Consider the following 26,483-nt stretch of genomic DNA (forward strand, 5'->3'; position numbering starts at 1 on the left):
GTATTGCCCACATAGCTGGTGCCACAGAGGCACACCGCCATGCCCAGCTCCGGTGGCCAAATCCCATCTCCTAAGTGTAAGGGGCTGAATGTACAGTAAACACAAACAGGGCAGGTTTAACCATGATCAAAGAGTTCACAAGAAGAAACATTCCTTAATAGCTTAACATCTGATCCAGAATACGTACCTTCCGAGGCTGCATGCAGGGGGAATTAGGATCATCTATCAGTGATGGTTAAGACATGGATTCAAATCCATTCCTGCCATTGATAAATGTTAATGACTCTGGGAAAATTGCTTAACCTTACCAGGGCTTAGCTTCCCAATTTACAGAATTATTATAAAGATAAAATGTGGTACCATATGTTTTTTAAAGCACTTAATACAGTATTTGGACAAAGCAAGTATTTCGTAAGTGATAGCTACTATCAAATTCTTAAACACCCATAATGCTGAGAATGTGGAGAAGCAGAGGGAACTTCTCCTTGGCTGTAGTAAAACTGAAGTCTCTACATGATCTGCTTTTATTTTATGACAAATCACATATTGATTGCTTTTTAATTTAAACTGCTCTGAGTTCCCCTAACGATGTATTACATTTGACTTTCTGCTGCCAATATTCAAATGTAATTTACTTAAAAATAGACTCCAATATAAACAATTCTGGTTTCCTAGTTTTCCAAAACATCTGAGAATTTTCAGGGATGAAAGAATATAAGGATTACTTTTGGCTATATAGGGCTAAAACCCCAAAGCCATTTTGTTATATTTTCAAAGTGTTTTGTCATAATTTAATGGATTTTTTGTTCATTTGACTTAAAGTATTTATTGGGTCTCTACAGTTTTGTAAACTTATCAGTAGTGCCGTCTGAGTTAAAGTACAAGGCAGAGATACTAAAAGGTTGTGGGGATATATAAAAGCAATAGGATTATATACAAATATTATATGTATGTTTATGTGTGCATGATAAAAAATACCATAAGATTAAATATTATCAAGGCGGCGTGGTGGCGCACGCTTGTAATCCCCACGCTTGGGAGGCGGAGACAGGAGGATCGCGCAGGTTCGAAGCTACCCTCAGCTGGCTTAAGAGACCCTGTTTCCAAATAAAATATAAAATAGGTCTGGGAGTGTAGCCCGGAGGTAGAAGGCCCCTGAGTTCCATCCCCAGTACCACCAAAAATAAATAAATAAATAATAAATAAAATAAATATATCAAAAGACTAACTAATTAACTAAAATTTGTAAGTTTTAATAGAAAATAACATTACTTTTGCCCTCTCTAATTCTTTTCCTTTCCTTGTAGACAGACTAACAAACGTTGAAAAGTTCTTGCTAATCTGGTATTTCCAATAGGTGACCGTAGTGTCTCAGTCAGATAATATGCCCTTGGTCTCAGTTGGTAATCTCAGTCAGTCTTAACCCTTCCAACTCTTTGAAGCAAACCTGTCTACCTGCAGAATTCTATCACAGGGCTCAGAGAGCAATCCACTTCAGTGCATAAGTGAGCTCCAAATTATAAAACATCCCATTTTACCGGGCGTGGTGGCGCACGCTTGTAATCCCCGTGCTTGGGGGGCTGAGACAGGAGGATCGCACAGGTTCGAAGCCAGCCTCAGCTACTTAGCGAGGCTCTCAGCAACCTAGTGAGACCCTGTTTCCAAATAAAATATAAAATGGGTCTGGGAGTATAGCCTGGAGGTAGAAAGCCTCTGGGTTCCACCCCCAGTACCACCAAAAAATAAAATAAAATAAAATAAAAAATAAAACTTCCCATTGTTTTCTTGCTTAGAAATCATTCATGTCATTCATATTTTATTTCCTAACAGGCAACTGTTACTTAATGAAATATATTTTGAAAGAAAATAAAAATACCTTTAACTCAACAGCTGATTAAATTACATTCCTGCAACAAAGGCTCTTTGCCTAGAATGGACAAAGGGAGTAATGCTGGTTAGGTTCACGGTGGGTCTGTAAACTTGGGGAAACCCTTGGAGTATATAGTCAGGTTGCTGCAGGGCCTTCTGGTATACCAGATATCATGATGGACTTCTCTGAGTCAGGCACCGGAACTAATGCTTCGTAGAGAGTCTTAGATAGAAGCCACATATCCTGGCCCTTGGTACTTGTGTGTACCAATTTATACAATGAATATTTGTAAGTACACAGCAGACTTACTGAACTATCTAAGAGCTTTCTGTATTTAGCTGATATCCCATACTTCCTTGAGGCAAGGGTTATAGAATCAAACCTGCATTCACATGCTAACCTTATTATTGAAGTTGTAGGGCCAGTTATTGCATCTTAAGGAGCCTAAATTTCTTTAGCATGATATTGATATAATCATCTCTAATTCACAGAGTAATCGTGAATTTGAAGTTTAGAGGATTTCTACAAATTGTCTGTAATCTAGCTTCTAAATATATTTAAATTTCTGTCCATTCTCTCTCTTTTTCAAAAAATCTGAAGTCCTTTTTAACTCAGTTAAAATCAACAATGGGCGTGGTGGCGCACACTTGTAATTCCTGTACTTGGGAGACTGAGACAGGAGAATCGTGCAGGTTCAAAGCCAGCCTCAGCTACTTAGTGAGGTTCTCAGCAACTTAGTGAGACCCTATTTCCAAATAAAATCTGGGGTGTAGCCTGGAGGTAGACGGCCCCTGAGTTCCATCCCCAGTACAAAAAAAAAAAAAAAAAAAAAGAAAAAGAAAAAAAGAAAAAAATCAACAATGTCTATTGCTCTTTTTTTTTTCTTTTTTTTTTTTCTTTTCTTTTTTGTGGTGCTGGAGATTGAACCCAAGGGCAATCTACCTCCAAGCAGTACTCCAGCCCAATTTTTTTCTTTTCTTTTTTTTTTTTTTTTTTTGTGGTACTGGGGTTCCTGGAAGCCCTTCTACCTCCGGGCTACACTCCCTGACCTATTTTTACATTTTTATTTGGAAACAGGTTCTCCTAAGCCAGCGCGCACGCGGCTGGCTTTGAACCTGCACGATCCTCCTGTCTCTGCCTCCCAAGCACGGGGACTACAAGCGTGTGCCACCACGCCCGGCTCCAGCCCAATTTTTTTATTCTTAATTTTGAAATAGAGTCTCACTAAGTAACTGAGGCTGGCCAAGAACCCAGATCCTCCTGTTTTAGCCTCCCAAGTACTGGGATTACAACCGTGCAGCACCACACCCAACTACTGCTCATTTTCTTTAAGAATATTTCAATCTGTGGGCTGGGGATGCAGCTCATTGGTAGAGCAGTTGCCTAGCATGTACGAGGTCCTGGGTTCAATCCCCAACACTACAAAGTGTGTGTGTGTGTGTGTGTGTGTGTGTGTGTGTGTGTGTGTGTTGCAATCGAGTGGCAGCGGCAGTGTGTAAGAACTGGTGAAGTTCCCCAGCTACCTGTCTTCTCCATGGTGACACACGTCTGTCTTCCTCAGGTGTCTAGAGAGGAGGGCTCTCCCCAGCTGACTTCCGCACGGCCTTCTCCCGCCCAGAGGAACAGCCAGCCCAGCAGCTCCGCAGTGCTCAGTGTGCTTCGCGGGGGCAGTGCCCTCAGAAACATCTGGACCGACCACCAGATCAGGCAGGCCTTGTTTCCCAGCCGCCGGTCCACGCAGGAGAACGAGGACGAAGATGACTACCAGATGTTCATGCCATCCTTCTCTTCCTCGGATTTGAACTCGGCCAGGCTGTGTGAAGAGAGTAACTCCAGTCGCCCTTGCAGCTGGCACATGGGACAGATGGAGTCCACAGAGATCTCCAGCTCTGGCCACAGGGTTGTCCGGCGGGCCAGCAGTGCTGGAGAGAGCAACGTGTGCGCACCCGAGATAAGAATTAGGGACAGTGATGGCTCTCAGTACAGTCCCCGAAAGGAACTGCAGAATGGCCCTCAAACAGGAGGGCAGGGAGGCGTGGCGCCCTTTGGGTCTTCTATAGAGTTGACGATTGACGATATTGACCACGTCTATGATAACATAAGTTATGAGGACTTGAAGTTAATGGTAGCTGAACGAGAAGAAGCCACATCTACTCCCTCCAGATCAGCCAGGGACTCCGTTCGCCCCAAGAGCACCCCGGAGTTAGCCTTCTCGAAGAGGCCAGCCGGCCACAGCGCAAGCTCTCTCCACACACAACAGGACGGAGCTTTCACTGGTCCAGAGCCATCGAACCAAAGCAGCCACGAGCTCCAGGTCATGGAGGAAAACATCTATGACACTATTGGGCTCCCAGAGCCACAGTCGCTGGGTTTCAAGGGCAGCAGCCTGAAGCGGTCTAAGAGGAGCACCTTCTTGGGCCTGGAAGCCGACTTCACGTGCTGCGACAGCCTGCGGCCCTTCATTTCCCAGGATAGCCTCCAGCTCAGCGAAGATGACTCGCCTGGCCACGCGGGGCCCTCGGAGACTGATTACTTGAGTTTGTTGTACAGCTCTTCCCCCTGTAACCTGTCTCTAGTGGATACGGCTCTGTCTGATAAGCTTTCTGAAGAAGTCGAGGAAATCTGGAACGACTTGGAAAATTACATCAAGAAAAACGAGGATAAAGCTAGAGACCGTCTCCTCGCGGCGTTTCCTGTCAGCAAAGAGGACGTGCAGGACCACTGGCCCCACACCGAGAGCGCCCCTGGGCTGGGAAGAGATGCAGGGCGGGCCGCGTCCCTGCTCTCCCTTCCCGAGAGTCAGGTGGGCCTCGCGCCTGGGAAGAACAAGGGCGTCAGAGGGAGCCGGGCGCAGCACCTGCTGGAAGAGGACCTGATTTCTACAGAAGGCTCCTGTCTGAGTCTTAACCGGCTCTCTCTGGCCAGTGACATGCCCCCCATGGACAGTCCCTATGACTTGGCCAACAGCAGCTTGCCCCAGGCTGACCCAGAAAACCTTGACCCTGAGATAGATGCCACGGATAAGACAAAAAGCAGGGTCTTCATGATGGCGAGGCAGTACAGTCAGAAGATCAAGAAGGCAAATCAGCTTTTAAAAGTGAGAAGCCCAGACCTGGAGCAGCCACCCGCCGGGCAGCATCAGAAGGCCGGGCACAAAGACCTAGCCGCCATCCTGGAGGAGAAGAAGCAAGGCGGGCCTGCCATTGGTATGTTTACACTGCTTCCCTTCCTTCTTGAGAGTCAGGTGTGAGAGCAGGTCTCCAGTTCCTCAAAGGAACTGCGCCCAGGAGGACACAGTCGCTGGAGCGCTCAGCCTCACAGAGCAGACGCCATGGCTGGCCTTGTTCACTCCCCCGAGGAGATGTGCGGGTCAGGGCGGGCCCAGACACGTGTAACGCTGTCACTACAGGCTGATGTTTTCAGGAAAAAGCTTTTTCTAAGGGAAACTGAAATGTGAAAAACAGCAATCAGCTTTAACTTCTGGTGCCTAGAGCTTTGCACTGCGAATCAGTAATGTGTTTGGAGAGGGAGGAGCTTGCAAAAGCTTTCAGGGTTTGGAAGCTCATAGAACAGGATCTCTCTTAACTTCAGAACCTCATCTAAAGTCCTCAGCCCTGCAAGGGAAGGAAGGAAAGAAGGAAAGGAAGGAAGGAAGGAAGGAAGGAAGGAAGGAAGGAAGGAAGGAAGGAAAGATGGAAGGGATGGATGGTTTTCTTACATTTTTTTAGCTGTTTATAACTGAGTTGTTCTTTCATATATTTCAGCTACTACCTAATTTTCAAAAATAGCTACTGACATGCATTTAATGCCATTTCTTTTGGTTTTCTCAATGATGCTTATAAGAAGCTTAATTCTGGCCGGGCATGGTGGCGCACGCTTGTAATCCCAGCATTTGGGAGGCTGAGACAGGAGGATCACGGTTAGCGGACAGCCTCAGCTACTTAGTGAGGCCCTGTGCAACTCTGTGAGACTCTGTTTCAAAATAAAAAATAAAAAATAGGATTGGGGGTGCAGCTTGGAGATAGAATGAGAAGCTCAGAGGTAGAATGCACCCTGGGTTCCATCCCCAGTACTGCAAAAGAAAAAAAAAAAAAAAAGAAGCTTAATTGTTTAGTCAGACATCCTTTGTGGGGAATAACCCAGCCGGCGGCACAAGGTGTGTTTCTCTTAAGATCAGGGGTACAGGAAGGAAAAGTTCATTGCTTGACTTTTTTGAAAGACAGAATTAAACACCAATCTCAGGGGGAGAATTTAGGTGTGAGCAAAGCACGTGATGGTCATGAAAGAAGACCCGGTGAAGGCAGTTCTCTTCTGAGGCGCTTTAACCTCAGAGTGAGAGCTGTGACTAGGCCTGGGATCTGCACCGTAGAGAAGTGGTCTGTAAGAAACTCCGCCCAGGGGCAAGGGCAGCTCACACGTGTAGTCCCGGTACTTGGGAGACTGAGACAGGGGGATTGGAGGTTTGAGGCCAGAATGTAATAACTTTGTGAGACTCTGTTTTAAAATAAAAAAAAATAAAATAGGGCTGGGGGTAGAATTCAGAAGTAGAATGCCCCTGGGTTCAGTCCCCAGTACCAAATATTATGAGATATTTATATGATATGTATGACATGCATCATATATGAGATGTTATATACAATATATGATATATATCAGTCTTCTAGATTTTCTGACTTAAGTACTTCAGAATAAAAAGAAAGGAATTTATTCTCCAATTAAAAGTAAAAACTAAGTCAGGTGCAGAGATAAAATGCTCCTGGATTCAATTCCCAGTACCACATACATACACATACACACACACACACACACACACACACACACACACACACGTAAAAAAATCAGTTTGAGGCCAGCTTCAGCAACTTAGCGAGATCCTATTTCAATGTTTTTAAAAAGGGCTGGAGGAAGCCAGATGTGGTGGTGCACGTTTGTAATCTCAGTACTTGAGAGGCTGAGACAGGAGGATCACAGGTTCAAAGCTAGCCTCGGCCATTTAATGAGGCCTTCTACAACTTAGTGAGACGCTGTTTCAAAATAAAAAATAAAAAGGGGCTAGAGGTATAGCTCAGAGGTAGAATTCCCCTGGGTCCAATCCCCAGTGTCTCACATAATCAAAAAGTAGAAACCAGGTTGCTCAGTATGAACAGAATGAGCAAATCAGCTCTATAGTGACAGAACATATTTGGACATGTAGGTGCTAATAACTCAGACATGTTGATGCCACTAACCTCCTTCTTTGGAATTGACTCATTTATCTCCATGGAAACCAGAGGGTAGGAGGGGGGTGTTGAAATCCTAAGTGAACTCACAAGTTACATGATAAGAATTTGCAGGGATTTTTTTTTAAGTTTAGAAGTATCAAAGAATTATCTAAAGCTTTAATTTTCAGTAAGATTTCCTACCATATGAGGCAGTGTAAGGAAGTAAAGGCTTGGAATTGAACCTTGAGGGACTTGACTCACTCTGGGTCCTTTTTTTTAAAAAAAAAAAAAAAGGTTAAACATGATTTTTGTACGATTTGAAAAAGACTGGATCATATATATTTTTCTTAGAATAGTGTGCTAAGGCTTGGAATTGATATTCGAGGGATTTGACTCACTCTTTGAGTCATTTTTGTTAAAAAAAAAAAAGGTTAAACATGATTTTTGTACGATTTGAGAAAGACTAGATCACATATATTTTTTCTAGAATAATGCACTAAGAGTAATGTATGTCTCTTTTCCAACACTAGTGTCACCAAGCTAGTGTGCTGCCATCTTAGAGGAGAGCACTGAATTCCCACTGCAGGGGGAGGGAGGACAGATGGCCTTCAAAACAGTTGTGCATTGGCACCTGCTACCACTGATGAGTCTGAGCGGGGCTTCTCAGAATCAAAGAACATTCAACAGTAAGACTTCTGATGACGCTGGATGAACCCAGAAAACTAGGAATCGCCGGGGCCGGTTGTTTAGAATGTGTGTTGCTCCTTCTGATGCAAAACTCTATACATCTTCTTGGAAGCAAGCCTTCCCATTCCCAATGACCAGGAATTGCAACTACCTCGAATAGTGGTCTTTGTACACATTTTAAGTCTGGATTGGTTTCTGACTGGGGTTCTCCTTTGCTTCTTTTCTCTTTTTGGGTTTATCCTCTGTTTTGTTTTGCCTCCTGGGGTCGTCTTGGGATTCCATGAGACCTCTTCTTGGCTTTTCTTGGGTCCTGTCTTGACATGACGGGCTACTGCAGACATCCCCCAATACGAAGGAGACGAGGTCTCCAAAGGTATCCTCAAGAGTGTCTCCCTTCCGTGCAGAGGGAGCACGCCCTAGGGCTGCCACCTCTCCAACTGAGAGATCCATGCCTCCTCCACCCGGGGGAAGGAGGCCACTTCCTGTGCCCAGGAGGCTTTCCGTCAGTTGACATGACGACTCCTTTTCTTTCTCTTGTTTATCTGGGCACAGGACGTCGTAATCGAATGGACCGATTCTCCAGACTTCTGCGTATGGGCCTTGCCACTTTGCCAGGAGCTTGTTCTCGGTGTTGTGCGGAAGGAGGAGCACCCTATTCACCTGCCGAAACTCTCGAGCATCTTTATTGAACCCTCTGCCCGGGGTCTACAGGCCCCGGGTCCGATTTCTGCTTATAAATCACCCAACCAGGTCTAGTCTCTGTGCATTTTAGAACCTTTTACAGTCTGCTGGCCTTCTTCATGAGCCAGACTCTCTCCCAAGAGAATTCTGGGTGTCTGTTTTTGGGTGATATTTCACATGGTAGGAAACTCTATATAGGCATGAGGAATTTTTCTCCTTGTGTAAAGTAAGCACAACTTTAAGCTTTTGTCTAAATTTCAAGCAACATCAGAAATGTTGATTTTAATCCTCTGTCTTGCAAACAGCGTGTTTGATATTTTCCCTCGGTGGGGATGACTTCAAATGTTTATCTGGAATCCTAAGAACTTCAACTTAAAAACCTTCAGAAATGATTTTTTTGGATAGGTACTGCAGATTGAACCCAGAGGCACTCTACCTCTGAGATAGACCCCAGCCCTATTTTTTTTTTTAAACAGGGTCTCACTAAGCTGTGAGGGAGGAGGAGGGCCCCACTAAGTTGCTGAGGCTGGCTCTGATCCTCCTGTCTCAGCCTCCCAACTACTGGAATTACAGGCATGTGCCACCATACCTGGCTCAGAAAAAAATTTAAGCCAGAGATAGGCCTGAGATTGTCATGTAGTAACAATGTGCATATTCAGTAGTACAGGAACTAAGGACAAGGGGCACCTTGACCAGATGACTAGGACTGCACTCTAGACTGGAAAGGTCCTCGCAGGATGACTCTTTGCTGTGCATCTAGCTGATGGGGTCCACTCCATCACCTCTGGCGTTCAGGAAGCTTGTCCCTTGTTTCCACTGACATCCTGCAAGTTATAGACTCTTTTAAGTGGTCAGGTTGAAACCAAAAAAGATACTTAGCTAAACATGAGAGATTCTCTACTAATGAGATGCTTTTTATTCAGAATTGACAAATGATCAACTCTTTGTTCTCCAAAGACAAACTGTGCCCATTATGAGGTAGTTACCTATAGAAGCATTTTAACTCAAGGCCCTTCCTGCCTCTTTCTGATTTCCAAGCAGTCTTTCCAAATGCATTGATCTGGTCTCAGGAAGGCCCGTTCATTCTTAACCCCAGGCTTACAATAAAAGAAGATGGGAAACATTATCTAGTTTTTAGTTATGAAGACTAATTTCTGTCTAGAACTTTAGCTGGTCCTCTGAAAGGAGTCCAGAACTGTATGCCACTGTTCTCTAAGACCCCCAAAGCTCATACATTGGCTAGAATAACAAATAAGCCTAGAAAAACATTCAGCAGTACAGTATTGTGTCTGTGTGAGCATGTGTATGTGTGTGTACATGCAAGACTTCAGGGGAGAGAGATCGATCAGACTGGGCGTGGTGGTGCACGCTTGTAATCCCAGCATTTGAGAGGCTGAGAAGAGAGGATCATGGTTCGCGGACAGCCTCAGCTACTACTTGGTGAGGCTGTTTACAACTCCATGTGACCCTGTTTCAAAATAAAGAATAAAAAAATAGGGCTGGGGGTATATCTCGGAGGTAGAATGCCCCTGGATTCCATCCCCAGTATCACACACAGAAAAATAATCAGTTAGAAAGGATTCAAGGAAGAATACAGCAGAAGGAACCTCTTGAGACATGGGTAGAGCTTGATGAGGCAAAGGAAGAGGAGCGTATGAAAAGCAAGATAAAGGCATGAGAAATCTTACTATTGCTATTTTGGACAGTACTTGGTTTCAGAGAGCTAGGCCAAAGTCAAGAGCTGACTAGTCTTGCAAGATGCTCCGGTTAAATTTTGATACTGGACTCATTTGAATTTTTAATGAGATGTTTTCCCACGAATTTTCATCTTCTTGGGACCTTGTAGAGGTTCAAAGCATTCCCGACTGTGCTACGGGATCATGCGCAGGGCCACAGTGTCAGGGAGAAGGCTGGGCAGAGCCTTCTGCAGGCCCAGCTGCCTCCCACTGGGCTTCGATTACGGAAACGTTATAGGTTTCAGGTTGGCTAGCACAGGTATGCTACAATGCAAGGTTGGCATATGAATGCATTCAAGATAGTGCTAAATCGTAATTGGTGTTTTTAGTATGCCATCTAAGGAGAAATTTCCTCCTGTTTTTGTTACTAGAAATTTCTAAACTAATATCCTCTGTCCTTCCAAGGAGTTTGGAGGTGAAAACCCAAAGAATCTGAACAAAGGCTCTATAATTGAGAAGTTAGACCATTGACCTTGATTACAGGGAGCAGGGATTGAGGGAATTGAGGGGGTTGCGACAAAAGGGCACATAAAAACTGCCGATTATTTCTGTCCTCAAAGAAGGTAGACTCAAGCGAAATCATAGAAATTCAACTCAATGAATTTTAAGCTTAAATTCAAAGTATAATATACTGATATTAGGTTGCTAAAAATATAGTTTAACAAAAAGAAAACAGGATGTCATTTGCTGGTTGTCCTTGGTGGAAGAGATTTCTTCAGAGACTGTGTAGATGTGGCCTGAGTAACTTATAGGCTACACGGGCTTCCTTGATTCTAGGCTAGTCACGTGTGTGCCAGGATTATAGACAGGTGCAGCCTGGAAGTGGACATATCTGAGCTCTCACCTCTAAATCATGGCTGGTCCAAGAGAATTCTCTATCTGTATCATAGTTTAGTTGCTATCTTTAGAAATATCTGTACTCAAGCCTGGTGAGGTAGCACATACCTGTAACCCAGTACTTGGAAGACTGATGCAGGAGGATCACAGGTTCAAGGCCAGCCTCAGGAACTTGGAAAAAGCCTCAGCAACTCAATGAGATCTTGTCTCACAATAAAAAATAATAATAAAACAGGGCTGGAGTAAAGCTCAGAGGTTAACTGTTTCTGGGTTTAATCTCCAGTACAAACAAGGCAAACAATCAGGAAATGTCTGTCCTCAGAAGTAGGGCAAAGAGGAAGAGAATGCCCTCACAGTTTAAGTGGCAAGAGTTTTTGAGGAAGTGACCGTCTAGACTATTCTGAGGTCAGAAATAATAACTAGAGAGCATTAGGCTATGGGGTATATGCACAAGGGGTTTGTTCTTAATGGCTTGGAGGCCTAGGCTTTAGTGACTTCTTGGGGAAGAGAAAGGAGATATGAGTTAGTCAATACATGTGGTTTGTAAATACTGGAGGGGAGGAACTCCCCTAGATGTTGGCTCAGATGTTGGCTATGGAGGGCTGTCTAGAAACCAGAAGTACAGGAGCAAACTCCTCCAGGAGAGTGGCGAGAGCCCGGGAGCCCCCGCACTGTGCGTGGTGGTCACGCCTCTTTCAGTGACTACTTGAGTTATTTTGTATTGACCTGAGTTTGAGTGCTGACCACCTCGTTTTCCCATGCCTCTCCTCAACACTGACACTGTTTTGTGCTCAAGAGGAACACTAGACGTTTCCATCACTTAGAGTGGACAATCGCAGACCTGCCGTTGAAATGAAGCAATGCGAAATTAGACCAAATTAAATGAGCTTCGCAGTAGCATTTCTATTATTAACCTGAGTTATTTTTATGCATTTGTGATACTTTGCATTCGGTGACCACCCTTCTTCCAACTGCACCTAAAAGTCCTCTGTGGTGTTTAAGGTTATTTATATATGTATGTATGCATGTTGGTGAGAATGTTGTTTCTATATTTAATCTTTGTAGGTAGGCATAAGCCTATGTGTACTTATTGTTTTGATATCTGTCTTCCAGGTGCCAGGATTGCTGAATATTCCCAACTGTACGACCAGATCGTGTTCAGGGAGACACCCCATAAAATTCAGAAGGATGGCTGGGCGGGCACACAGGAGCCCTCCCTCCTCAGGGCCACATCGCCTTCCCTAGCCCCACACGGCAGCGAGGATTGGCTTTGGCATTCGACCTACGGCAACGGAGAGCTGGCCAATTTCTGTCTCCGGCCAGAGCAGGACTTGAGGTCAAAATATCCCACTTCGGAGATGAGTACAAAAACTCCCTCCAGACAGTTGTCTGCAGCTTGCTCCGTGCCATCCCTTCAAAGCTCCGACCCTCTGCTGTGCCCCACACAGAGAGGCGGCGTGGTGGTGAGTCAGCCGCACAAGGAGAGCCCCTGTCAGGGCCAGCTTTACAACTCGCTGGGCAGGAAAGGAATGGGCGCTAAGTCACAGCCTTACAGCAGGTCCCAGTCATCTTCCTCCATCTTGATAAACAAATCAATGGATTCCATCAACTACCCCAGTGAGCTGGGGAAGAAATCTCTGCTGTCCTTACATGGAAGTCCAAGGTGTGAGAGCCACCAGGACCTCCTGTCAGGTGTGGCCGACGCCTGCCAGCGGGGCACCGAGAAACGTTCTGACCTCACTCTCCAGGACTCACAGAAAGTTCTGGTAGTAAATAGAAATTTACCCTTGAATGCGCAAATAGCAACACAGAACTATTTTTCCAATTTCAAAGAGACGGAAGATGAAGATGACTATGTGGAAATAAGATCAGAAGAAGATGAGACGGAGCTGGAGCTCTCGCAGGGCCGCAGAAGGAAACCTGAGCCCACGCGCACAGAGGCCCACTTTCCTGATGCTGTCGGCGGCGGCAGCCCCTCTCACTCCCTGGATGTCCCGCACACTCCCAAAGAGCCAGTAAGCAGCAAGCTGGGGATCTCACCGTACCTGACAGCATACAACGATTCTGGCAAACTGAACGACTATCTTTGGAGGGGGCCGTCACCCACCCAACAAAACATTGTCCAGTCTCTAAGGGAAAAATTCCAGTGTCTTAGTTCAAGCAGCTTTGCCTAACATTCTTAGTAAGAGCTGCCTGAAGGTAACTTCTTCTGCTCATAAATTATACTGATAAGGCATTTTATATGGACCAGATGAGAACAATTTTGTAAGAACCAGAGGTGTAAAATATACTTTGTTTTACAGCACAGCATTTTGAACCGGCTGACCATATAGCTAGGATTGGACTGTAAACAGACGTCAGCATCTCGCAGTATTTTTTCTTAAGTTCATCTTCATTTGCATGTAAATCGGTCTTACTTGAAAAATTTTAGGCTTTTTTTTAAGCTTGATGGCCATGATACTTTTTCCATATCCTGACAGCAGTGCCACTGCTCTAAGAATGCAATAATCCTCCCTATTATCCATAAACCCCAAGTAGCTTTATCTCATGACCCAAAGGCAGCAAGGAGACTTTTCACATATCTTGGAAGGAAACTAAAAGTGCTCAAAGAATTATGCTCGTATCTGCCATTTTTGTTAAACTTGTTACAAGACTCTGGAATAACTTATGCCAGAGATCTCTAACTAAAATGAAGTCTCAGTGTCTATTTTAGGATTTTCATGCTGGCATTCCTATTTCATTTCATTTCAGTGCAAAAAAAAAAATGTGTGACTATTGCAAATTAAAATGTAGCAGGACCGGTTTTCTCTAAGAAAAAGTCCTTACCTGTATTCCTGGATGGAGCCTGGAGAATATGCTGCCCCTCACGTTATGTGATTTCTAGGGCAGAGTGAATAATTTCCATTTGGGCGAAAAGAAAATCAAGTTTGATAAAATGCAAATTGACTTAACTATCAGAAAAATATAGACTTCTAAGAACAACTTAATTATCAGTTCACATTACAGTTGAAAGGGGAGGGGAATAAGCCCCCCCAAAAAACCCATCAGGCCACTGTGTTGCCTGTGTCTAATTAACACAAAATGAAACATAAGCTAAAATAAGACAAAACACTTCAGAGTCACCCTTTCTAGACCAGTTCATAATATGACCTTCTTGTGTGTTGATTCTGCCAGTGACCTAGTAGGTCCTGCCCTGGGGAAGTCACTGGCTACAAGAATAAGACTAGAATTTATTTCCTAACCAATGTACAACTCCATTGTTTCGAGGCTCATACAAGAAAGTCTTTGGTTAATAGGCTCTGACTAATGCCATCTCTTATGTTATAATTCTGCTCTTTATACAGCATTCTGTTATGATCTTAGGAACAAATCTAACTCCTTGTGCAAGGAAACGGAAGACTAAAAGCACAACATTGTGAGTAGATGGCTAAATCCAAGACGCTCAAGAGAAAAATGAAGGCAGTTCTTTTCTTTCCTACTTTATTTTTAATAATTTTTTTTTTTTGTACTTAAGACTCCATGGCGGTGGCAGGACACTTTGCCACGTGGCACCTCGTATTCTCATTTTAAGCCGTTACACAGCCGGTGGCTCTTCCTCACCCTCTCAATTTCCGTTTTTATTTTATTTTCTCTCTATTCCAATGAAAATTCCATTTGTTTCCATTTTTAAAGATACAATAATATGTGTAGGAAAAGGGGCCTAAATTTTTCACTTAAAGAAAAGCAGTAACACTGAGTCATATTCCATAACTCTTTTTCTCTTCTTAAGTCCTGTGCCTCTTTTTCTTAACTACAAGGCATCCTTATCTTACAAATAGGTACCATCCTTATCTTACAAATAGGTACCTAGGATATTTTTTATTTTAAATAACAACAAAAAAATTTCTTATTCCCCAAATTATTTTCTCTGTTTCAGCTCATAAAATAAAGTTCAGTGTAGCTCCGTGGTAGACAGCTTACCTAGCATGAATCAGGCCCTGGGATTGATCCCCAGCACCACCAAAATAAATAATAAATAAAATTTTTTTAAAGTCCAAATCAAATAGCATAGTTCTGGAAACATTCCTTCTTTAATTGCTTTTATTTTATTTAAACATACTATAAATGTCCAAGATTAAGCAGTATCAAAAAAGACAGGCACTATATGTTCTCTGTATTTGTATTACAAAAAAAAAAAAATTACCTGACTCTTGTCCAGGAAGGCATTCGCCCACGTTTGCACGGGATCCTGTATGATGTCCACGATGCTGTTGTGCTTGAGTCTCCGAAATGATTGGTTCTTCGCACCAGGGTCTGGTCACACAGCGTTGATGTCACCCGTAGGGAAAGATCTGCTGCTCCAAGGTGACCTCACGGTGTGAAATGCCTGATCCTTAGATTCTAAGACAAATCTGTCGCTTTGCAGATCCCTTCTATGGGCCAGGATGCAGATTCTGAGAGCTCTGCGTGCGTGTGTGTGTGTGTGTGTGTGTGTGTGTGTGTGTGTGTATTCATGTCCCTGTGTTTCCCTCAGAGTTATCCATTAAGTGCTTCTGTCGTTTCTTTTGGAGATGGGTTAGGATGTAAATAACCGAAGGGAAAAACTTATCTGTACTTAAGTGTTCTTATTAGATTTCTGTATGGAAGGTTCAATATATATATATATATATATAGTCCACTTTTCACCTGCCCTGTTCTTTTTGGGGGTACTAGGAAAACATAGTTTAAATACTGTATATATGGTCATGAAAGTTAGTAATGCCACTATTTAATAAAGTTTGTAAAGTGTAAAGTAAATTACAGTGTGAATTAATATGTTTATTCTAGAGGATCAATATTTTTTTCCAAACTCTGTTTAGCTGTAATACTATGTCTTGACTCATGAGCCATACAGAAAACAGTTTAGGGTAACGATGATATACTGTTGCAGTGGCCCGTGACAGTTTTTTCTGTATCTTTGAATCACTTTCAAAATGCTGAATTTAGTGTGGGGAATGGTTTTTGTTTTCTTAATAGGAGGCTAAATTAGGACAGTCACTAAATTGCCTCTTTAAAAAATTAGCAGCAATGAGACATCCTTTAAATTGTTTCATTTTTTAATCAAACAATTAATGTAAAAGCTTTTAGCACAAATTGGGGTTTATTTCCTGTAACCTCACATTCTGCATTTTCTTTGGTAGCCAAAAATGGTACAGAAATAAAAGCATCTTATATAAATTGATAATTATGGCCGGGGGTGGTGGTACACACCTGCAATCCCAGTACTTGGGAGGCTAAGACAGGAGGATCACAGGTTTGAGGACAGCCTGGGCAACTTAGGTCCTTGGCAACTTAGTGAGACCCTTTTCCAAAATAAAATAGACTGGGGATATATTTTAGAAGCAGATGTCCCTGTGTTCAGTCCCCAGCACAAAAAAATTATAATTATGAACACACTTTGTAAAGCAATTCCATTTCCATATACAAACATAAAACTCTATTTAATTATGATGAAAATATAGGTTCCTGATTTTTCTCCAACAAAGAAAAATAGCTTTATAATTTTCTTTCAGGTGTTTAGAGTGAAGTTTCTAAACTTCAGGTTGACACCTTAGACCTGCTTTTTCTTTTTACTTTTTTAGCACTGGGACTTGAACTCAGGGGCATTCTACCTCCAAGTTATACCCCCCAGACCTTCTTATTTTGAAACAGCCTTACTAACTTGCTGAGGCTGGCCTCAAACCTGGGATCTTCTTGTCTCAGACTCCCAAGTCCTGGGCAAACCTGCCTTATCTTGGTGGTTTGCTATAAGTCATGAGTTCAACTTACAGAAGCCAGTAACAACAGAAAACCCATGCCCTATATAAATTCTTTTTTTTTTTTTTTTTTTTTTTGGTGGTACTGGGGTTCCTGGAAGCCCTTCTACCTTAGGGTTACACTCCCAGACCTATTTTATACTTTTATATTTGGAAACAGGGTCTCTAGGCCAGCACGGCTGGCTTTGAACCTGCGCGATCCTCCTGTCTCCACCTCCCAAGCGCGGGGATTACAAGCGTGCGCCACCACGCTCGGCTATAAATTCTAATATAAATTAAATCCATAGGAGAAAGAAGACAGTCTTAAAATGTCTATTGTCTTTTGATGTAAAAAGTTTTAAAATCTCTTTTTTTGTCTTTTTCTTTGTTCTTTGTTTCTTTCTCTCTCTCTCTCTCTTTTTTTTTTTTTTTTTTTTTTGGTACTGGGGATTAATCCTCTGGGCTCTACCTCCATCCCTATTTTACTTTTTATTTGGAAACAAAATCGCTAAGTTGCTGAGCACCTCACAAAGTCGTTAAGGCTAGCTTCAAACCTGAAATCCTCCTGTTTCAGCCTCCCAAGTACTGATATAAGTGTGTGCCATCACAGCTGGCTATAAAAGCCTATATTTAAAGAGCAATTGTTAACATTTCTGGAGCTCTGACATCCTCTATTCTCCATCATTAGTCTAGCAGGGCAAAGGTAACTACATTCAAGTCTTTCATCCAGAAGGGGGTGACAATAAAAGAAACCTCTTCCACTTTGGATAATTTACACATATCAATTTGTCTTTAACTTAAACTTCATCCTATGGATAAGATCTGCAGCTTTCTGTCTCATGTATTTTAATACTTTTTGTTTTGTTTTAAATCTGTGAGCCAAGCATGGTGGCGCACACTTTTAATCCCAGCATTCGGGAGGCTGAGATGGGAGGATCCAGGTTCGAAGCCAGCCTCAGCTACTTAGTGAGGCCCTCTGCAACTCAGTGAGACCCTGTTTCAAAATAAAGAATAATAATTAGGGCCGAGGGTGTAGCTCGGAGGCAGAATGACCCTGGGTTCCATCCCCAGTACCGAAAAAAAAAAAAAAAATATATATATATATATATATATATATATATATATATATATATATATGGACACATCAGCATATCCTTACATTTAGCTTTTCACCACTGGTTTTCCTTACAAGTAATTCACAGCATGGAGATCCAAAGAAGTATACTTCACTAAACATGTTGATAGCTGGGCATGGTGGTACACAAGTATAATCCCAGTTTGTTACTCAGGAGGCCAAGGCAGGAGGAGCACAAGTTCAAGGCCAGCTGGGCAACTTAGGAAGACCCTCTCTCAAAATAAAATTTTAAAGGGCTGATGATATAGTAAGAGATAGAGCACTTGCCTAGTGTGCACAAGCCTCGGTTGAACCCCCAGTACTGAAAAAAGAATTCTGTGTGAGAAATGCAAAATATGGCTGTACAACATAGGGGAGAGAGAGATTCCTTTGAGTTTCCCCCTTAGAACTATGTCAGCGCTTTGGCTGGATCGAGGAGCCCAGCTGATACATGAGGTGATAAGAGAAAATCACAAAATGTTTATGAACCTACATGCACATGAGGATCTTCACAAGAGAGTAAAATCTGAAGAAATGGGCAAAGCATTCTCTTTTATATGTTTTTGACCAAGACCAATAAGTTTGTGAAGTAATGACAAGAAAAACATCAATAGTAATTCTAGGAACGTTACTAAAAGATACATGGGTGGGCTGGTAGATTTGGAGGTCGTGAAGGATAAGAGTTACATCAGAGTTTTGTTTATTCAGGTTCAGTGCAACCCAAGCTACCAGTCTTTGATCAAGGCCATTTTTCAGTCTGGAAGGACATATTCCTCAAAAGAGCTTTTACAAATCGGGCGTAGTGGCGCACACTTGTAACCCCAGTACTTGGGAGGCTGAGACAGGAAGATCATGGTTTGCAGACAGCCTTAGCTACTTAGCGAGGCCCTTGCAACTCAGTGAGACCCTGTTTCAAAATAAAAAATAGAGCTTGAAAATAAAAAATAGTTGCTTGAAGGTCAAATGCCCCTAGGTTCCATTCCCAGTACCACACACACACACACACACACACACACACACACACACACACTCTCACACACAGCCTTTACAACTTCTTGCATGTAGGAAAGAGCTCTTCCCAAGTTCATAGTTCCTCAAGCAATTTCAGCTTAAAGCAACCAATGTATCAGTTCAATCTCTTTTGAGATGACCCATGCTTAATTCCTTCAACATATATAACTAACAACATTTAGGATGTTTGGCTTATAAGCACATTTGAAAGCTCTTTTGCAAGAAATACAAAATTCATTTTTGGGAGAATATTCTAAAATTTACCATGTGAAACTATAGTCTGATTGAATCCCTGGAGGTGGAAATGCTTTAGCAGCGCTGCGTGGCTGGGCAATGTGTAGAAGTCTTTGAATAAACAGTGAACAACTTGTCTGAGCCCAGAGCATGAGAAAAACACATTCAAATCAGAGCACAATGAAGCAGAATAAGATCTGCCACTGAGTTGCTTTCCAGCCCCCTCCGAAAACCAGTGTTATCCAACTTCTTTCAGGATCCTATAGGCTAGATGGAGAGTGTCATTTTAAAAGGTCTGCACGTTTACCACCGTTTGGCTGATAAAATTCTAGAGACAGAGTCTGCAGAGTAGCCACCATTCCAGTAACTATTAAGTTCAGCATCCACATTGCCATGCAAGGGTGGGAGTGTGTGTGTGTGTGTGTTTATACTTTTCTTGGTGCAGTGTATCACAATGAGATTGAATGATACAAGTTTATACACATAATACCTGGTGTATTTCCCTCTGATACCCAGTCCTCCTCCCCTTCCTAAGGATGATGAAACGACGGATGTGACCCTATTTGAATGCTCCCCTTCCTCAGTCCTCGTTCACCCCCTCCGCATGTTCCTCCCCCAGTCCTGTTCTACTCTTACTGTTTTCTCTCCTTATTTGACTGAAGTCTCCTTTGCTTCCTATTTTTGTTCTAACTTTCACAAAGGAAAGCATATGACCCACAACTCTTTGAGACTGGCTGATCTTGCTTAGCAGAATATTCTCTAAATCTATTTTTAATTACTTATTTTGGTGGCACTAGTGATTGAATCTAGGGGCATTCAACCTCTGAGCTACACCTCCAGCCTTATTTATTTTCATTTGGAAACAGTCTCACTAGATCAACGAGAGTCTCACTATTTGTCGAGGTTGTCCTGGAACCTGCGAGCCTCCTGTCTTGGCCTTCCAAACATTGGGATTGCAAGCATGTATCATCAGGCCTAGCTGGATTCATCCATTTTCCTGCAAATGACATCATTTTTGTTCTTTTTATAGCGGAGTAAAATTCCATCACGTGTGTGTACCACAGTTTTGTTACCTACTTTTCTGTTGATGGACTCTTTAGATTGGTTCCATAATTTGGCTGCTGTGAACTACACTGCTATAGACGTGAGTCTACATGATCACCGGAGCATTCTAACTTCAAGGCTTTGGAATGATGCCAAGGAGTGAACAGTATAGCTAGGTCACGTGGTGGCTCCATTCCTAGTTTTCTGAGGAAGCTCCCTACTGATCTCCAAAGCGGTAAGGGTGGGATCATTTTACCCTCTTCCCAATTCCATTCAGACCAAGGACCTTTCCTGATAACTTTTACTGAGGATGTGAGGAGAGCCTAGAGCAACCTACCCAGCAAATGCAGGGGTGACATCAGGCGAGGTGGAGGGAAGGGGCACAGAACGCTGAGATCTGGGGTGCCAAAAGGTAAACTTGGTCTCTCCAACCACGATGTGTGCCCATGAGCCAAGTCTACTTTACCCAACTATGAAAAACACCATGGCTTTGTTTTCCTGACCATGGCTTATTCATGTGCCTCACACAATAGGAAAGAGAGGCAGGCGGTTCCAGTTCAGTAGCTCTAAAAGCCATGTTTATCGAGCTCAACATAAAAGAGCAGGGCTTGGATGGTGATCAGAACTCTGCTCGATGGGGCAGGCGAGCCCCTAAGTCCTCCTGCTTGCACAGCAACGCTCAGCTCTCCGCAGCTCTCAGAACTGCCCAACGGGACCATGGTGTGAGCGGATCCCTCCTTCTACAGAGCAGTAAACAGATGCCACAAATTGCTGGCCCAGGGGCTCTGGCTTGTGCAAATTTGAAAAGGCTTATAAAATTCCAAGGAGAGAGAGAGAGAGAGAGAGAGAGAGAGAGAGAGAGAGAGAGAGAGAATGAGAACACGAGTGAGAATGAATGAATCTACCTCTTTGGGCTTGGATTCCAGTGAGACCCACTGTGAGATCTGAGGGGGGAACCCACAGTGGAAGCACCATCGAAGGTGGTGATCTGCCTTGACCTTTGGGGAGAACCTCCTTTGTTCTCCATTGGGGACTTGGCTAACAGACTGAAAATAACCTATGACACTTGGACACAGATGTTTTAGATAAAAAGTAAACACTCTCCTCTTTTTTCTTTGTGGTATTGGGATTCCTGGAAACCTTTCTACCTCCCGGTTACACTCCCAGACCTATTTTATATATTTTTAAAATTTGGAAACAGGGTCTTTTAAGCCAGCGAGGCTGACTTCGAACCTGCGCGGTCCTCCTGTCTCTGCCTCCCAAGGGCGGGAATTACAAGCGTGCGCCACCTTCCCGGCTAGACATTCTCCTCGTAAGGTAAACTAAGTGCATATCCTCAAACATCTGCAGAACATATTTTTCCTTTGGAGGATTTTACACCCGGGCCACCCCACTCATTAATTCTGTCTGCCTGACCTCTATAAGCCTTCATAGGTATCAGGTGCGTGAGACCAAATATTCTCCACACCTTTCTTCTTTACTGCTAATGAACTCACTTATGACTTAAATTGCCCATTATATTGTTTCCCAGAATACCACCTCTAGCTCAGACTCCCTTCCGGAGCGCCAGGACCATCTTCCTTCCAGAATATCTCCACCTGAGTTGTCCAAGACAGATGCCATTCGCCCTGACCTAGTGCATTCCTCTGAGGCTCCTTCTCTAGTGAGCAGTTTGGGGTTGTTTTGTTACATTTGATACTGGGGGTTGAACCCAGGGCTTTGCACATGCTAAAGCACGTTCTACCACTAAACCACACCCCCCGCTCCTGCTGTACAGTCTTTTTCTTGGACAACAGCGTCTCAACTGTTGTCGCCCCCTCCATTATTTCTTCCTCCCTCTTCTCATCAGAACCAAAATAATATATCTAAACACAAGCAGAATAAAATCCTCCACCGTGCCCTCCACAGTCAGCCCCCGCCTGCAATGATGTTCCCTGCCATTCCGGAGAAACCCTGCCTAATCCTCAACAACTCAGGAATGGCTGGCAAAGGGTTTTTACCCAGCTTTCAAGCTAGCAAGTTAGCCCGCCTTGGTTTCACGAATATGAGACTCCTAGATCAGAGATAAGGAATGTTACAGACCGGCAGAGGCGTCACATTTCAGAGCGTCTGCTCCTCCAGACTCTCTGCAGCCCAGGTGGGCACTGCCTGCCCACTGGGTTTCTTCCATAGCTGAGAAGTCCCGAGTTTAGGAATCCCCAGTCTTAGAGGGGCAACTACCAAGCCTGTCCTCATAAATGAATGAACCACTGCAAGGAAGTCTGGGTCACTTGGACTGCAGAGGTGTGTGCTGACTGCTATCATCCACGGACCCTCCTGCTTCCGGCCCTCATTTCGTGAAGGTGTCGGCTCGGGACCTGCAGTCCTCTCCTTTCCTCCCATAAGTGCACCGCTCCCGTATACTCCTGTGATCTGAGTAGCCTCAGTGTTTGGATGGAAGAGCAGCCCCACATCCCGGCCTCTCAGTGCCTGGCTGGCTCGCCACCAGGGATCCTCACCTCCACTCACTGGCCCACTATAACAAACAACGAACTTCCACGCTGCAAAATAGAGACACAGCCTCTGGCAAACTTAGGTCATCAGTTCAAGACATCTTTTTCTTCTGTTCTCTTTTTTCCTCATTATTGCTTTTATTATTTTGCAGGTCTGGGGATGGAACCCAGGGGCATTTGACCTCCAAGCTACATCCCCTGCCCTATTTTTTATTCTTTATTTTGAAACAGGGTCTCACTAAGCTGCGAAGGGCCTCACTAAGCAGCTGAGGCTGTCCGAGAACCACGATCCTCTGGTCTCAGCCTCCCGAATGCTGGGATTACAAGCATCCGGCACCACGCCTGGCTCCTATTTTTTATCCTTTATCTTGAAACAGGGTCCTACTCAGTTACAGAAGGCCTAAGTAGCTGAGGCTATGAACCACAATCCTTCGGTCTCAGCCTCCCGAATGCTGGAATTACAAGTGTGCACCACCACTCCTGGCTCCTACTCATTAATTTTTAAAATTTATGGCCAAATACACAGCACACAACTTACCATTGTAGCATCTTTAAGTGTGTGTAGTTCAGTGACATTAACATTCATTTCCTCTTTAGCCACCACCATCTCCAGCACTCTATTCATCTTGCCAAGTCAAGCTCTGTCCCCATTAAATACATATCCTAACTCTACTCCCCAGCCCCTGGAAAGCTCATTTTTCTGTCTTTAGGTAAAGTATAACTACTCTGTGTACCTCAAACGAGTGGAATCGCACAGTATTTTTCTTCTATTTAGTGCTATAAATGCCCCTCATAATACTTCTTTGGCTGTATCTGCCACATCCTGATACATTATTTTCATTTTCATTATTGTTTCTAATTTTCTTTGAGATTTTTCTCACTAGACCATGAATTACTTCAAAATATATTATTTAATTTCTATACAGGGGGAGTTCTAGATAGCTTTCTTTTTCTTCATTTTTTTTTTGTACTAGAGGTTGATCCCAGAGGCCTTCTATCTCTGAGCTGCACCCCCAGATCTTTTTATCTTTTGTTGTTGGGTTTTTTTTTTTTAATAAAAACGGTCTAAGTTGCTAAGAGACCTCACTAAGTTGCTGAAGCTGACCTCAAACCTGTGATCCTCCTGTCTCAGCCTCCCAAGTACTGGGGTTACAGGCGTGCACCACCAAATCCCAGTCTAGATCTCTTTATTAAATTTAACTTAACTCCAATGTGGTCTGAGAGTAAACTGAGTTAAATTCTTCTAACTTTGTTCAGCTTATTTTATGGCCTAGAATAGAATCTATCTTGGCAAGTGTCCCGTGTGTACTTGAAAGCAGTGTGCGTTTGTCTGCGTTCGTCTGTTTCGTGGTAGAGCGACCTCTAATGGTCAACTGGGTGGACAAGGTACTCCCCCTGTGCATGGCACCCCGCCCCCAAACTTCATGGACCTGTGGCTTCATCCTCGATAACTTCCTTCTACCTACCATTTAAACCAGTCACATACCCAATGCAGCCAGGAGTTCCTCTGAATTATTTATTGAATCCATTCACTTTTAACCACCGTGCTGGCCTGTGATGTGCTTGGGTTCTCATCATTTCTCTCCCAATTACCCCAACAGTCTCCAGGTTGTCTTCTGGCTTCGTTTCCCATTGCCCACTCTGTGGCCAGTAGGATCCACCGCGATGCGCTTTTGCGCATGCCCACTGCTCTCCCTCCCGGCCTCGGGCTTGGCGAAGCTGTGGCCGTGACCGAGGGGGCCTGCCAGGACCCGGCTCCGTGCGACCCGCCAGCCTCATTCACTCCCACTCTCTCTCCCTGCATAAACTATGATTTACACACACACACACACACACACACACACACACACACACACACACACACAGTTTAACGTATACCAAAAACAAACTTTCTTTGACCTATGCCCAAGTGTTACTTCAAAGTACACTGAAATTGCCGCTATTTGCTAAGGATACAACATACTAGAGCCCTTTCTTCCTATTACTGCTGAATTCTGTAAAACAATTTAAAGCAAAAACATTGAGAAACCAAATAACACATCTTGGCAATAGTGTGGGTATTTGTTTTTTTTTTACTTTATGCTTCTCGATACAGTCTAGATTTTGTTCAAAGTGAACGTTTTATTTGTATAATCAGAAATAGTGTGTGAACACATACAACTCTCTCCATATATATATACTTTTTTTTTTTTTTTTTTGCAGTACCAGGGATAAACCCAGGGGCATTATACCTCCGTCCCAGCTATACCACCAGCCCTATTTTTTTTTTTTAAACAGGGCCACACTAAGTTGCAGAGAGCTTCTTTAAGTAGCTGAGGCTAGCCGCGAACCTGTGATCCTCCTGTCTCAGCCTCCCAAGCACTGGGATTACAAGCATGTGCCACCACGCCTGGCTCATATCTACTTTTATTTATTTTTTGAAAGAGGTTCACAGTGTCGCCCAGGCTGTTCTCCAACTTTCACACTCAGGTGATTGAACCCAGGGGCACCCTACCACTGAGCTGCATCTCCAGCACTACCATTATTACCATTAATTTTTATTATTTCCAAACTTATTATTTCTTTCCATAAATAGGGTGTGGCTAAGTTCCTATGGCTGGTCTCAAACTTGCAATCCTTCTGTCTCAGCCTTCCAAGTACTGGGATTGAGGGGTGCACCGCCGCCCCCACAGCCCCTTTTAAACTAGCTACCGCAGCACCTGAACACTTGAACTTCCAGAGGGCAGGGACTGGGTGATCTCAACCTTGACACCAGTGGTTGTTTAGTAGTGTTCAATAGCTGTCTGCTCAGTGAGTGTGCCCATTTCAAGTACGGGACAAATAAATACACAAGGGATTATAAGACTTATTCAAGACCATAACGATAGTGGAGGAATGGGTGATTGTACACTTTTTAAAATATTACCTTGCCTTTACAAAATGTAACTTCTGTCCATTCGGTTTCTTGTTTGTAAATGGTAATATCCATTTAAACCATATTCCCCAACCCTATCAAATCACTGTGTGTCTGATGTGGCGTTCATTTTACAATGAAAAAAATGCAGACGATGGAGGAGACTAAGGACACAGTCACTGGAGTCAGGCAAACCCGCGGCTCTGCCAATCAACTACTTGCCCCACCCCCACCCCACCTGGGTTCCCCAGGACCGATTGCAGCTCCGCTCAGTACACGCGTTGGATTAAAAGGGGCGGCTTGCCCGCATTTACCTAAGGGAAAACCGGTATCTATTCTTGGATTAGTGTTACTCCCACTCTACCAGGGAATTACAAAGTTGCAATCTCATTTCCACTCTACTTGGAAATTATAAAAAGGAAATTACGGTTTTTACGAGCAGAGGTTCAGTACCTGCCCGAGGTCACAAAGCCAGCCAGCAACTCCCTGGGGCACACCCTCCGGCCTCTAGCCCGAGCCCTCCAGCCTCAGCTGGCCCGCAGCCATTGCAGACAGGGAGCAGCCGGCCACCCGCAGACCAGCCGGACCCCGGCCTGGGGCGGGCGGGAAGGTGATCCAGCCTCCGCGCGGGTCTGAGCCCCACCCGACGCCCCGCCCTCCTCCCCCTGGAAGAGCGATCGGGCTTCAGAGAGGTCTGCGCGAGTCCCCGCAGCCTCCCCGGCCGGACCGGAGCCTCCGCGCCCGCGCCCGCCCTCCCGACGTCACGGCCTCAAGGTGCAGCGCCCCCTAGGGGCCGGGCTGCGCGGAGGAGGAAGCGCCGACCGCGGCTGGGAACCTGAGCTCGCATCGCATCTCAGAGTCGCGGAGGACCGGCCCGCGCTCCCGTGCTCCCGGCTCCCCGTGCTCCCGGCTCCCCGTGCTCCCGGCGCC

At 44.2% G+C, this 26,483-nt stretch overlaps 1 protein-coding gene across 3 annotated transcripts in view; it reads left to right on the forward strand.

The window, feature by feature from the left end:
* The window catches only part of PLEKHG1 (pleckstrin homology and RhoGEF domain containing G1), a gene marked incomplete at both ends in the record, with an annotated part of 141,576 nt that extends 128,390 nt beyond the window's left edge, over nt 1-13,186 (forward strand). For all 3 annotated transcript variants that reach the window (XM_080699886.1, XM_080699884.1, XM_080699885.1), the window contains 2 exons: nt 3,432-5,076; nt 12,126-13,186. In XM_080699886.1, the coding sequence (XP_080556012.1) occupies nt 3,432-5,076; nt 12,126-13,186 (2,706 nt within the window). The remainder of the gene's footprint in view (nt 1-3,431; nt 5,077-12,125) is intronic.
* Nucleotides 13,187-26,483: the final 13,297 nt, after the last annotated feature.

Source organism: Muscardinus avellanarius (assembly GCF_963383645.1).
Source record: "Muscardinus avellanarius genome assembly, chromosome: 8".
Lineage (NCBI taxonomy): Eukaryota > Metazoa > Chordata > Mammalia > Rodentia > Gliridae > Muscardinus > Muscardinus avellanarius.